Here is a 15,144-nt window from a genome sequence, read left to right on the forward strand (position 1 = left end):
CAATCCTTGCTGGGGCCAGCTATGCAGCCGGATCCATTAAAAGTGTCTTTTAAGCCGAATTGAATGGTACCCGGGCCTCGTATCCGAAAAAACAAGGTTTTGCCTGTAACGCTTCTCATTTTAGAGAGCTGGACCCTGGGATCCAGTACTTTTTAGTATTAAGGCCATCAAATTTTACTGGGGGGGTGCTTTTTAGAGGTCCAGGACTGTGGGTTCCCCGAAGGTCCACGGTTCCTGATGGTTTAACAGAATCCACCGTGAAGGGTGAAGATTTGGGTCTGTTGGTTTTACCACAGAAAACCCTGCGGCGGGAAAGGTAAGTGGAGTTTTTCTAAGGAATTCAATTTTTCATTTTTATGAAATGTCTCCTTTTGACTTAAATGTTGTCATGCCTAAGTGTCACCACTGGGGGCTGTATGGAGCACGTACCTTCTCATGCTTTGCTCAGAGTCACACTGTGTCACAGAAGCAGCAGACTTTTTTTCCTCCGGCTAGCAGGCAAACCTCCAGTAAGTTTGGGGGTTTTGCTTCCTCCAGACACCGACACCTGAGCTGAACTCTTCCCCTCTTCAAGAGTATAAGGGAGAACTAAAAACGATCAGCAATTGCATTTTCTTTCACTGCCCCTCCACGAGGGCGGCTTCCAGGTCTCCTGCACGCCACCCTTCCCTCACTCAGCCAGTCCCGTTGAATCGGATGTCCGTGCTTGCGTGAGAAAACTTTTTTGAAAAAGAAAGGAGTGGTGCATGATACAACAGTGGGGGCGGGGCTTAGTGTGGCGTTGCTGTCCTCCAACACGGGAGTGTGTGGTTTTTTTTTTTTTTTTTTTTTTTTTTCAACTCCATTTATGCTGGCTGCAAAATTGTCAGAGACACCTAAGATTTTGGTGATACAGGCATTTACTATTTTCATCAAGCTGAGCATTAATAGCAGCGGCTGTGGCTGGACTATTGCTCAAGCAGTGGATGCGATTTCTTCTGGTAGTACCTCTGCTTTGTGCATCGGGCTATGGTCAGAAGGGGGGAGTTGAAACACCCCCTAAAAAAGAGCTAAAAGGGTCTCCCTCAAGCTCTGGAAAGCCTGCTCATCTCTACAAATGGCATCCTTCCCTGAGAGGGGGTGGCTGGTCAGAGTGAGCATCAGGGCCATGAAATGACTGCAAGTATTTTTAACACTGCAGTCCCTGTTTATTTTATGATATAAAAAAAAAGTTTAGCAACTTTAATTGCATCCCAGTGTGGGTCAAAATGCGACAGGTTCTCTTCCCTTACCCAGGACCCTCAAACTGAGCAACTAGGGGCAGGAGAAGACTAATTCCCTCAGGGGACCGTGGTGGGACTATTGACTCCTCTTCTGGTAACCATATCTGCTGCTTGCAGGGTATCAGAATTGGCTGCTCTTTCTTGTAAAGAAGGTAATATCGGGTTTTTATCTAAACCAGGATATTGTTCTACCTTAATTTTTCCAGAACCCTGTTCTATGGAAGAAAAATCACTACATTCTCCTTATGTGGTGAGAGCAGTCAAAGTCTACTTAAGGCGACTGTTCACATTCGGAAAACAGATGTTTTGTTCGTGTTGCCTAAAGGTCCTAAAAGAGGACAGGCAGCATTGAATTCTACTATTTCTAAATGGATTCTGGTGGATGTAAAAAGACATGAGGATGTCGCCTTTGGGCGCAGTGTAATGCAGATAGCAGTATAAATCCTCTAATCTTACGGTGCCCTACTTTGGTTGTGTCTCCCTCCCCTCAGTTGGCATTGCTCTGGGACAATCCACATAGTAATTGCTATGGCCCTGTGTCCCATTATGTATGATTAAAGAAAGTAGGATTTTTATAACAGCTTACCTATAAAATCCTTTTCTTTTTAAGTACATCATGGGACACAGAGGTCCCGCCCCTCTTTCTAGTATACATGTGTATTGCTTTGCTACAAAACTGAGATACTCCCAGTAGTGGGAGGGGGTTATATAGGGAGGCAACTTCTTGTTTAGGGTGTGCCAGTGTCCAGCACCTGAAGGTGGACTATAACCTACATAGTAATTACTATGGCCCTGTGTCCCGTGGTGTACTTCAAAAGAAAATGATTTTTACAGGTAAGCTGTTATAAAAATCCTATTTTTTCGGGCCAGTGACATTTATACAGCGATCGGTGCTAAAAAAAAAATGCACCGATTACTGTATAAATTACACTGGCAGGGAAGGGGGGGGGGGTAACACTAGGGGCCAATCAAAGGGTTAAATGTTCCCTAGGGGAGGGGCTTTCTAACTGTGGGGGAAGTGGACTGACAGGCAGGGAGTAGAGAGAGATCACTGTTCCGGAACACTTAATTCCTCTGACAGAACGGGGATCTGTTTGTTTATACTGGCAGATCCCCCGTTCTGCCTCTCAGTGGAGAGATCGCGGGTGGCCTGCTGATTGGCTCCCCAACTACCAAATGCGCACGCCCACAGATCGATGTGTATGCGTCCAACGTACAATGAAGGCGATACGCGCAGTCAAGCCAGCCTTCCACTGTACAACTGTGGCGGCTGGTAGGAAAGTCGCTAAGAATGCTTTCAGAAATGGAACTGTGAATATTTGATTTTTTTTATCAATTAACAAAATGGAAAGTAAATGAACAGAAGGGAAATCCAAATTCAATTGTTTGGTGTGACCACCCTTTGCCTTCAAAACAGTATCAAGTCTTCAATTCTTCTACGTACACCTGCACTCAGTTTTTGAAGGAACTCAGCAGGTAGGTTGTTCCAAATATCTTGGATATGAAATATCCACAGATCTTCTATGGATGTAGGTTTCCTCGTATCCTTCTGTCTCTTCATGTAATCCCAGACAGACTCAATGATGTTGGGATCAGGGCTCTGTGGGGGCCAACCCATCTTTTCCAGGATTCCTTGTTCTTTACAGTGAAGATGGTACCTAATGATATTGGCTGTATGTTTTTGGTCGTCTGTCCTGCTAAATAATACATTTGGGACTGGTCACACGCCTCTCTGATGGAATGGCATGATGGTTAAATGATCTTTCTGTATTTCTCAGTATTGAGTACTCCATTGATCCTGACCAAATCTCCAATCCATTTGAAAAAATGCAAGGAACCTCCAGCACGCTTCACTGTTTGCAGACACTCATTTTTGTACCGCCATTCAGCTCTTCGGAGAACAAACTGCCTCCTGCTACAGCCAAATACTTTACATTTTGACTCATCAGTCCAGAGCCCTAGCTGCCATTTTTCTGTACCCCAGTTCCTATGTTTTCATGCGTAGTTGAGTCTTAGCCTTGTTTCCATGTCCCACCAGAAATTGATTTGGATTTCTCTTTTGTTCATTGAAAATAAAATGATTAACACTTTTTAACTATTTTACAGTAAACTTTTTAAACTATTACCACTATTTCTGAAAGCATTCTTAATTTTACAGCATTTTTTTTCTTCACACCTGCCTAAAACTTTTGCACAATAGTGTATTGTGTACACACGCACGCACGCACACGCACGCTGGACAGGAAATGATTAAAGTATATCTAAAACCAAAGCTTTTTTTTTTTTATATAGTGCAGGGGCAACTGGTAACTTGTATATGTCTCTTGTTATCCTTTTGAATTTCTTTTGCTGCTTATTCCTAATATCCCAATTAAAATATTTACCTATGTACCATTTTACCAAATTGTATTAGTGTTAACTTTCACATGGATTAAAAAGTACAATATTTAAGTATGCCTTTTGGATTCCATGTACATTGTTTTTCATTACACATCCTCATTCTGTCCCCATTGTACTCATTCACTCTGTTCTCATTGTATGCTAATATATGCAGCATGGGAGTTCCTTGTCCTGTAAGGATACACCTTGTAGCTGCAGCTTCAGGTATTTCTGCTTCAAGATCTGAGAACTACACTGTCTATATACTCTCTTGTTTTAGTGTACGGGTTCCTTGGAAGCATCAGTTAAATTTTATAGTTTATTGTATTGACATGCCATTTAATACCACATGTAGCATTTTATCTAGGCACTAAGAATTTCCCTTCTTAACATTTTAGTGCCTATTTATGATATCGGAACACAAAGCCACGTTGTCAAGAGTTAAGGAGCACAAGCCTTTACCGGAAAAATGGTGAGTTTAATATTCATCTTAATTTGATGTGTGTATGGTATATTTCTTTAAGGGTCCTGTGGTGTGTTTGCAGTTAAAGAGGATCAAATCCTGTAGCTGCTGACTTTTAATAAAAGGACACTTGCCTGTCTAGTTATCCAGTGCTGTTTTCATCCTGTCTAGTTCTTCATGGGTCTTTGAGTCCCTGATGCCATCATCTTTACTGTGGGAAACAGGCTGTAACTCCTTGTGGCTTCATAGATGGCTGCCTACTAAATGGTCTTGCACCCTTCTTGGACCTGTGACGTGTCCCCCTAAGGCTGCAGGCAAAGAGAGGGGTACTGAACTTCTTCTCAGATCACCTAGGCAATCCAAGCATAAGTGGGAGCGGATACCTATCAAAACTAAGTACCTGCTCCCTACTAAAAATGAGCATGTGGTAAAGGAGAGGGGGAGGATATAAGGCAGAATAAATCCCCTTTAGGGTGAAGTTCCATGTTAATTAAACATATAAAATATGAGTTGAAATGTTTTAAGGATTTTCCTTTGAAAGGAAATACATTGACGTAATTCAAATATGTTCTGGAGTTTCAATGTCAGATCTCTGTCCTTTCCTCGCTGTGGATGAATGATTACTATGTATGTGCAGTAAGTTTTCTGAGCATTATACCTTTTGCATATGTAACTTTGGCTGTGGCCACCAAAGATTACAGGCATGTGTTTTTTGTTTTTTTTCATTCACATTTTATTAGGCCACATAAAAAAAACATTTACTAAAAGAAATGCAGGTTATGCTTGGGGCCCCATTTACAAATCTCTTAGCAGCAATGCCGGTTCCCGATAGCGATTTGTAAATCATATTTCTGCATGCCGCACATAGGGAGGGCAGCCCCTTGAGGCCCCATTCACATATTGCTTAGTGGGAACACAGATTCCCACTATTGCTTTGAAAAGCGAATTTCTGCACGTCACACATAAGGCAGTCCATTCACGTGACCACATTCACATCATGCCAAAGAAGCTCATAGACAAAATTTGGTATTTTTTTTTTTTACATGTGCACTTTGCCATGTGACAATCACAGCAAAAGACATGTATCAAAAATTGGAGATGCAAATATCAGTTGAATTTCTCTACTTTAAATCTTCATGCATCTAAAAGGTTTACAAGGGACTGCACTGTTTCAGACGAACACTTGTCCTTCATCAAGCTGCATGCAGCTTGATGAAGGACATGTTTGTCTGAAACTGTGCAGTCCCTTGTAAACCTTTTATATGCATGAAGATTTGAAGTAAAGAAACCCAACTGAAACTGAGATTGCATCTCCAATTTTTTGATATATCTATATATATGGGATCTTCTCCCCGCACCTGCTGTCATAATTTAAAAAAAGATTTTTTCTTTGTTTAATTTGGACTGCAAGGTCTGCTTTGATACCACCATCCGAGAAGAGTAAAATCTCATACTTTATTGCTTATAACAGGGTGACCCAATGTTCTATTTTAACAAGTTTCTATTCTCAGTGTGTCGAAATCTGTTTGGGCAGCTAGTCACTTTAAAGTCAATATATAGTCATCTTTTGCCAATAATTATACATTGTTTGATAATTTTCCTATTGCTTCCTTGCTAGGTAATTGTTCACTGCCTGTAGAGCCGGTTTCCTTTTAAATATTGGTGAAATGTAGACATGTTTAAGCTGACCATACCTTAAAGTGGTTGTATAGTCAATTTTGGGACTTTTACCTACAGGAAAGCCTATAATAAGGCTTACCTGTAGGTAAAAAAAAATCTCCTAAACCTGTACAGTTTAGGAGATATTCCCCTCGCAAAGCGCCTCTGACTGCATGCGCATAGGGGATTCTCGGCTGAAAGTCCGGCAGACGCCGAACCCTGCCAGGAAGAAATCTGCCGCGCGCATGCGCGGGAGTAATGATATCGCGGCTCTGGCCACTCACAGCGCCGGAACCGCGATACCCGGAAGAAACGCCAAGGGAACATGTCAGCTCCCTTGGCGTGGATCGAGCCAGATGTCGGGGCCTTGTTCTAAGGTAAGTATTTCATAATGAGCTAGTATGCGGTGCATACTAGCTCATTATGCCTTTTCCTTTGCAGGTGAGTAGTAAAAAAAAAAACATTCAGCGGGTTTATAGCCGCTTTAATAGATTATTATTATTATTTTTTTTTTTTCATTCAGCCTTTGTTGCAAGAGGGCCACCCACTTAGCGAATTTCTGCAGGTTCATCAGAAACCAGCTGAAATTCGTATAGCGTATGGGGAAGCTTTGGAATGCACCCTGCCTCCGATTACACGTGAGAACTCCAGCGATCAACTGTGAGAGGCAACTCCATTGAAAACAGTGGGAGGTTGCCGGCTCCCGCAGTTTATCATGCCCACCTGCGTGTAATCCCTCATGCAGCAATCACAGGCAACAGCCACCAGCCTTGGATGCAAGCAGTCTGCGCCTAGGGCCGAATGCTGTTTGAGAGATTACACGCGAGTGGTTGCGATTAGCTTTGGGAACCAACAGCCTCTTGTTGTTTTTCAATGTTTCTTATTGTAGGAGCCCCCGCTGGGGTTCTTGCATGTAATCAGAGGCAGAATGCATTTGCAAGTGTGGTTACACCCTTAAAATGATTATAAAAAAATGTTTTTCCCCAATAAAAATAATAAATATGTTATACTCACCTGCTCTGTTGCAGTGTGTTTGTTCAGAGCAGCCTGGATCCTCCTCCTCTCGGGTCCCTCTTCTGAGATGCTGCTCCCCCCTCCTGTTCAGTGCCCCCACATTCAGCAGCTTGCTAGGGGGGCACCTGAGCTTAGTCACAGCTCACTGTGTTCATTCAGGCATGGAGACCTGCCCCCTCTCTTCCCTGATTGGCTAGCTGACTTTGACAGTAGCAGGAGCCAATGGTGCTGCTGCTGTGTCTCAGCCAATCAAGAAGGAGATTTTTGGACGGCTAAGACACTTTTGGACATCACTGGACAGAGAGAGACCTCAGGTAAGTGTTAGAGGGGCTGAGCGGGGGGGGGGCTGCTGCACACAGAAGGCTAAAAAATCCTTCTGACTTCACAACCCCTTTAAACCCCGTACACATGGGCTGAATGCCGGCTGACATTGGCCGGTTCAATAAAAACGGGCCGATGTTCGGCCCTTGTGTATGGCACCCAGACCTACAGAAGCCGACTTCTGTTGGATGACCATGCTGGGCAACCAGCAGTCGACTGGCTCCTGAGGCCCATCGGCTTGGAGCGCCGATCAGGGTGTTCTCGGGTGGGGGAGGGGGGACGTCCCCCTGTCAGAACAAAAACGGCTCAGCAGGGAAGATCACTGTACTAATGTTGGATGGTTAGTACAGTGGCTCTGACAGTTTTTTTTTGTTTGTTTTTTTTCTTTTTTTTTCGTTCTACCAAAAAACGAATAGTGTGTACTAAGCTTTAGTCTTGTATAGATCACATATCTCAAACATGGATCTGCTTTTGTTTTGATGTTGGAGCTTAAAAGGAAAGCTACATTAAAGTGATTATAAAGGACCGTTTTTTTTTTTTTTTTTTTATTAACAACATACATGTCATGTCCACATCCTCTTCTGGGGTCCCCTGGCGGCTCTCGCGGCTCCTCCCCACATCCGATAACCCCCTTGGAGAAGCGCTCTTCCGAGGGGGTTACCACAGACACGAATGCCGGACTCGGCCCAACCCCCGCTGCCAATTTGATTGACGGCAGCAGGAGTCAACCGCTGTGCTTCTATCAGTCTAGCCGATCAAGAGGTGACTGCCAGGTGTTTTTTTACCTTCATGCATAAGATGCAGATAGATGAAAGTGAAAAAAAGAGGGTTTACAACCTATTTACCGTAACATACAACTCAATCATTCTAGATGCTTACAAGGTTGTGGTGGTGTGTATTTTTAGAGGGCAAAGATACCTATCTGATCCTTTTTAACCTATTTTCTTCATTTATACTTCATTCAACACTAGCCTTATTTACAAGGCCTGCTTTTTGTGAATTTTGAACATGATTTGGGGACACGGGAAGGTTTAATAATAATTTTTTACATAAAAAAAATTACAGCTCATACCTTTTTGTAGTATAAAAAAAAAAAAAAATACAAAATTGCCATTTGTAATACATGTGGTGTTAAACCTATAGGTGTTAATAAAAAATCGAATTACTACCTCCAGATGTTTGCCTGTTATTTCAGATCACCAAAAAGCCTCTTTAGCCCCACCTTTTTCAAAATCTTAGTCTATCCAAACCCCAAAACAAAAATGTATTATATGACAGCTGATCAGTCCTTAGATGTGGTAGCTGCATTAACTTACAATTTTCATGCTTTTTGTTCCTTTTTTTATTTTCACCTGGCGATCCCACTAGTAACACACTTCCTGTCTTAGCGTTAATTTACACTTGCCTTGACTTTAACACACATTAAAACGCCTACTGCTTTAGCCTGCTTTTTTTGATGCTTCTGTGATGCTTTGGTGATGCTGGATATCCTTTGAAGCTGACCTTCATCTTAGTTTCTGTGGTCAAAAAAAGCATTCGGCTGTTAGCTCCAACTACAAGCACTTCTGATCTCTAGAGGCACTGGTGATGTAACCAGGGCCTTGCAAAAGAAATCTGGGAAGGCTACCTCACCCAGTGCCTTCCCTGGAAATCTTGTGTATAAACTGCAAGATTGTGTGAGATTTTTAGCAAAGACATCTGCAGTGTTGCAATATATACGTGTGTATAGGCCTGCAACTAACAATTATTTTCATAATCGATTAGTTGGTCAATTTATTGTTTTATAATGCGATAATGACCTAAAAAAAAAAAGTAGTGCATAATTTAGTTAATATGTAAAGTTAAAAAAAAAAAGCTATTTATTCTTAAATGTTATCTGTTTGCAGCAGTAAATAATAAATAACCAGCTATATGGTCAAGGAACAAAATATCGAATCCATTCTGAGAATAGCATACAAGAGATATACTGTATATACTACTAGAGGTTGAATCTGCTACAACTCATCAGACTCTGAGATCAAAAATTTTAGTTCAATAAAAAAATTAAATGGATTTAAAGTGCTGTTTTGCAGCTCTTCATTCAGGACTGTAATATAATATATATGACAGACGTCCTTGTCATAGGCAGATGGATAGCTTGATACAAGCTACCTGCACCTGCTGTCATTTATGCTGGTAAATACAAAAATATCATTTAATATAAAAGTAGTACTATAAAAGCTTTTATTTTATTTTTTCATTGATAATTTTAAATATAATGCACAATACTGGTAAATGTTTACTTTAATTGTAATGCCTTATATTACCTCTAGTCTATCAGACTCCACCTTTTCTGGGTTTAGATGCTGATCTTCCCTTCAAAGCCTTTAACCATTTCAGCTCTAGAAGGATTGGCTCCCCTAATGACCGGGCATTCTTTTTTTTGTGATACCGCACTGCATCGATTTAACTGAAAATTGCGTGGTCTTTCAACGTTTTAGCCAAACAAAATTGATGTCCCGTCCCCCCCCCCACACAAATAGGGCTTTCTTTTGGTGGTATTTGATCACCTCTGCGGTTTTTATTTTTTGCGCTATAAACAAACAAACAAAGAGCGTAAATTTTGACGAGAAATTTCTATTTTTTTTGCTATAATGCATATCCCAAAAAATTATAAAAAAAAATGTATTCATCAGTTTAGGCCAATATATATTCTTCTACATATTTTTGGTAAAAAAAAAATTGCAATAGGCGTATATTGATTGGTTCACGCAAAAGTTATAACGTCTACAAAATAGGGGATAGATTTATGGCATTTTTATCTTTTTTACTAGTAATGGCGGCAATCTGAAACTTTTAGCAGGACTGCAACATTGCGCTGGACAGATCGGACACTTTTGACACTTGTTTTGGGACCATTGACATTTATACAGCAATCAATGCTATAAATAACCCCTGAATACTGTATAAATGTCACTGGCATTGAAGGGGTTAACATTAGGGGGCTATCAAAGAGGTAAAATGTGTTTCCTAGGTGTGTTCTAAGGCCCCTTTCACACTGGGGCGGTGCAGGCGTCGGTAAAGCAGCGATATTTTTAGCGCCGCTTTACCGTCGTTTTAACGCTGGTATTTAGCCGCTAGCGACGCAGTTTTAACCCCCGCTAGTGGCTGAAAAAGGGTTAAAACTGCTGCAGCAGCACTTTGCTTGTGGTATAGCCGCGTTGCCCCATTCATTTCAATGGGTAGGAGCGATTTAAGAGCAATGAATAGATGCTGCTAGCAGGACTTGCTAGTGCACTTCTCCAGTGTGAAAGGGGCCGTTTTTTTCAGGCACTATTTTTAGCGCTGTAGCGCCTGAAAAATGCCCCGTTGTGAAAGGGGCCTAACTGTAGGGAGGATGGGCCGTCAGGGACATGACAGAAATCACTATTCTCGATGACTGACTGACTGTGAACAATTGATCCCGGTCATGTCACCTGTCAGAATGGGGAATTGCCTTGTTTTCAAAGGCAGTTCCCCATTCTGCCTCTGTATTAAGCGATCACAGGTCACCGGCGGGCATTGAGTGCACCCGGCCTGCGAGCACGCTCCCGCAGCCATACAGCTACAGTGATTTGTGCAGGAGAGCCAACCTGGCATCGTATAACGACGGCGGTTGGTCAGCAAGCAGTTAAAGTGATTTTTATTTTCTATTTTTTATACAATAAACGTATCACACTTACCTGCTCTGTGTAATGGTTTTGCACAGAGCAGCCCCAATAATCCTTCTAAGGTCCCCCACCGACGCTTCTGGCTCTTCCTGCCTTCGGAGTGCCCCCTATAGCAAGCTGCAACGTATAGTATAGAGTTCCCCTATAGCAAAGTAAAAATACTTCTGCCTTTTAGAATCACTCGCTTCCTTTTGCTGCCCAAGACTACATCTCCCATCAGTCATTACTGACATGTATGGACGGAGTATTGAGCTGTATGTGTGTTGCTCTGTATTTTCTGATATATAAAATACACACATTCTGTATGCAGACCAACTAATCAGCTGACCAATTAATCGATTATGAAAATAGTTGACAACTATTTTCCTAATTGATAATATTTGATTATGTTGATTAGTTGTTTCAGCCCTACATGCGTAAAGATGCATAAATGACTGCACCATAATTAGTGCATGCATTGCTTTTCAAAAATGCACTGCACTGGATTGCATGGAACTGTGGTACCACACGATCCACTGCAGGCAAATGCACTTGGTTTGTAATATGTGTTTTGAGTCGTCATTAGGAATACATTGACACCGACAGCAGATCACACGCCCCAGTGCATTTTTTATATGGTACAGAAAACACGCACAGAACATGGGTTTCCTGTACCGCATTCCGGTGTGAACAGCTTGCAGCTTCACAACAGGGTGCGTACTGCACATTCGCGAGTTGCGCTGTGCCTGCTAATTGGTCTGGCAGTCTTCTGGGACGTCTGACATCTCCTAGAAGACTGCATGGAAGTAGGGGGAGATGAGAACTTTCTGCTCGGAAAGTAGAAGCCGCTACCTGTCAAAACTAGGTACATGCCAAATGTGGCAGGGGAAGGGGGGAGCTGTGCTTAAAGCGGAACTTTCCCTTTTAGGTGGAGCTTCGCTTTGTCGGGCAGCCCTCAAATTTTCCACTCTCCTGCTCGCATTTTGCGAGTGGAAAATGAGGGCTTGCAAGCAGAGCTGCCTGGGAGTGGGGCGTTGAGTACCACCGGCGGGTGGGGTGGTTCGAGAGCTTTTCTCTCAGTGATCGCTATGGTGGAAGAGAGCATGGAGGAAGAGGAGAGCCATGAGGTCACCAAGCAGTATAGTGCGCTGTTACAGCTTGCATTGAAATTGCCTCCGCCCTGCTCGCCATCACACACAGCCCCAGACAGAATGCGGGTCCAATGCTGGGATGCATGCTGTCTACCACAGGAGCAGGGTTAGGAGGAAGCGGGGCTGTGTGTGACGGCGAGCAGAGTGGAGGCTATTTCATGTAAGCTGTAATAGCGTGCTATTCTCACTTTGTGATCCCCTGGCTGTCCTCTTCCTCCAGTCATGATCTGGCCACCCTCTCTCTTCCTCCACCCTGGCGAGGCTGCAAAGATGGGCATAGGTGAGCCTGCATTGATGGGCACAGGTGAGGCTGTGCTGAGGGGAACTAATAAAGTTGTTAATATTTATTTTTGTAACTTAAGGCCCCTTTCACACGGGGCGGATCAGTAATGATCCGCCCCGTGATGATCCGCTCGCTCAGCGGGGATCGCTCCGTTGTCCCCGCTGAGCCGGCTGCGGACAGGGCGGTCTCCGCACACTGTGCGGGGACCGCCCTGTCAGCTCTCCGCTCTCCTCTATGGGGATCGGATGCGCATGGACCGTCTGTCCGTGTTCATCCGATCCGCTCTGCAGACGGATAGAAAAATAGGATTTTCCTCCGTCTGCAAAATCGGACAGTAGCGGAGGCGGACGAAATCGGGTGTCTGCGGATGTTTATCCGCAGACACCCGCTATCCCATAGGGATGAATGTATGCCCGTATTTCATCCGCAAACGGATGGATGAAATACGGACATATCGTCCGCATGTGTGAAAGGGGCCTTAATTCTGCATAAAGTGTGATTTCGGGAGATAATTTATGAGGGCGTGATCAGGGGCATCATTGAGGGAGGGGCAAGGAAGGGGTTGGGTGTGGCAACTGGTGGGTAATAACCCTTGAGGCCTGGCTAGTAGCTCAGGACTTAAAATTTTGAGCCCTGATGTAGACTTTAAAAAAAAAAAAAGGATTATTCTGTTGCCCATCTGTAGTTATGTGGTCTATTTGCCTTACCGAAGGATTAAATGTTTTTGTTTTTTCTTTTCTTTTCTTTTTTTTTTATTTCTCTTTTCTTTTTTTCTTTTTTTTTTGGTGTGGGAAAACCCCAGAAATGTGGCATTGGGACTGCTGTGCTTTAGCAGTTAATGTTTGTGTGTTGATGACCTTGTAATTTTCAGCCATATGTTGTAACTGCTTTCACCTTGCTGATAATTTTTTTTTTTACATGGTAAACTTGTTACTTGGATACAACTCATAACCTTCAACAGTGGCATGCTTTTATGGTATTGTGCACACGTTTTAGGGTAATTGTTCTGCTCTTTGTAGATATGTTTGCTTTAGGTGCAAAAGGTTTGCAGCTGATAATCTTGACATTTATCAGATTTTCTGTGTAGTGAAATGACCTGTGTATAGGCTCACGTACTGACCTGTTTATGGGTGTCCTCCAAGTTTCAAGGATAGATATTTGCTTTAATACTGAACAGTTGGGATGAAAAATTTTATAAATATCTGTTTCTGTTGTCCTTTACACGATGTGGACATTTGGCACATGGAGGAATGGTCACTTCTTTTGATGGGCAGTTGTTGCCGATTGAGCCCTCTGTAACCAACACTGAGAAGGGCTTGTCTGTGAATAAGCTTGAAGTAAAATTAAAGGGGTGTGTGTGTGTGTGTTCTTTTTTTTTCTTTCCAATTAGTAGGGAAAAAGGCAATGGAACATGTTCAAAATCTTTAGATTTGTATTCCATCTGGCTTTAATAAAAAAAAAAAATACAAATAAAGGTATCAAATTGGAAAAAAAAATGTTGGCTACAGCACAAACTTTAAAGCATGACTAGGTGTGTGTTTAAAAAAAGGAAAAAAAAAAAGAAAATCAACGCCTCTCCTGCACCCTCTGCCACTTTTTTTTTTATTTCCTTTAATACAAAGATTCATAAACATACCTTTTTTAATTCCTGAAGTCTTAAAGCGGTTGTAAACCCGCTGTTGTGTTTTTTTTTTTTTCCACCTGCAAAGGAAAAGGCATAATGAGCTAGTATGCACTGCATACTAGCTCATTATGAAATACCTTAGAACGAGGCCCCGACATCTGGCCCGATCCACCCCGAGGGCGCTGACGTGTTCCCTCTGCGTTTCTTCCGGGTATCGCGGCTCCGGCGCTGTGCGTGGCCGGAGCCACGATATCGTCACTCCCGCGCATGCATGCGGGAGATTTCTTCCTGACAGGGTCCGGCGTCTGCCGGGCTTCCAGCTGGGAATCCCCTTGTTTGCATGCGCTGCTGCAGTCAGCGGTGCATTGCGAGGGGAATATCTCCTAAACTGTACAGGTTTAGGAGATTTTTTTAGCGACCGGTAAGCCTTATTATATTATTATTAAAATGACTTTACAACCACTTTAAGGCCAACCTTGTGATGCCAAAGGTCCTCCTCCTTCCTTGGTGAGATAGATGTTTCTTTATTCCAGACTGAACAGTCCTCAGCTAATGACAAGTCAGCACCACTCAGTTCAGGAGCTCCATGAACCCAGGCTGGGTGATATCATATCTATAGGTGGCTCACAGGAAGTAAGTTGGATGACAGTCATTCAACCCAAAAAGGCCTGTAGGGGTGGGACTCCAAAGTGGTATGTTTGTGGGCAAAATTTGTAAAGCAGCATTTAACAAAAACCCTATAATTTCACTTTCAATTGGGACCCCGGGCAATCCTCCTAAATGCACAAATGTTTTTCCATTTCCCAAAAGATCTGTAATTTTGGCTAGCCATTCTTGTGGTCCACACAGCTCTGATCAGATTGCTACTTCCTAGGTTAGTGTTGTTGGTTTCTGGGTCAGTTTTACTGCTTTTTGGATTAGCTGCTTGCTCATTGAACAGTGGTGGTGATGCTGATATTTTATTTTCTTGTCCCTGAGGCTAGAGGTGATATTTGAAGGTAGGAAACTTTCCCAAAAGTGTAGAATTACGTGGGGGTACGCACCATAATAAAATCAGACAAACAATTCCGTATTTGGATAAATTGTTCAATGATCGCATAGTGTGTAAACAACTTTTGACATCCGATTGCGACCCACCGAACAAACATTTCTGAAGGGACGAACTCCAAAAAAATTTTTTCTTCTTCAAATGTGTACTGTTTTCCTACAAGAAAAAACAAATCCGAAATACCGACTGTATGTTAAAATTACTGTATGTTAAAATATTCCAGAAAACTCTGGACAGGGTCAGCTATCTTCATGATTTTGCCCTGGTTTCCT

At 42.7% G+C, this 15,144-nt stretch overlaps 1 protein-coding gene across 2 annotated transcripts in view; it reads left to right on the forward strand.

Moving 5' to 3' along the window:
* Positions 1 to 15,144, forward strand: part of TMEM161B (transmembrane protein 161B) — a 69,005-nt gene that overhangs the window by 13,796 nt on the left and 40,065 nt on the right. Inside the window, exons 1-2 of one of the 2 annotated variants that reach the window (XM_077462431.1) lie at positions 3,904 to 3,922; positions 4,040 to 4,113. In XM_077462431.1, coding sequence (XP_077318557.1) covers positions 4,111 to 4,113 — 3 coding nt within the window. In that variant the 5' untranslated portion in view covers positions 3,904 to 3,922; positions 4,040 to 4,110. Of the gene's footprint in view, positions 1 to 3,903; positions 3,923 to 4,039; positions 4,114 to 15,144 lie in introns of those variants that run through there. The other variant, XM_077462430.1, reaches the window with a different exon arrangement.

Source organism: Lithobates pipiens, unplaced genomic scaffold (assembly GCF_037356315.1).
Source record: "Lithobates pipiens isolate NorthernLeopardFrog02 unplaced genomic scaffold, aLitPip1_a1.2 Scaffold_3, whole genome shotgun sequence".
Classification (NCBI taxonomy): domain Eukaryota; kingdom Metazoa; phylum Chordata; class Amphibia; order Anura; family Ranidae; genus Lithobates; species Lithobates pipiens.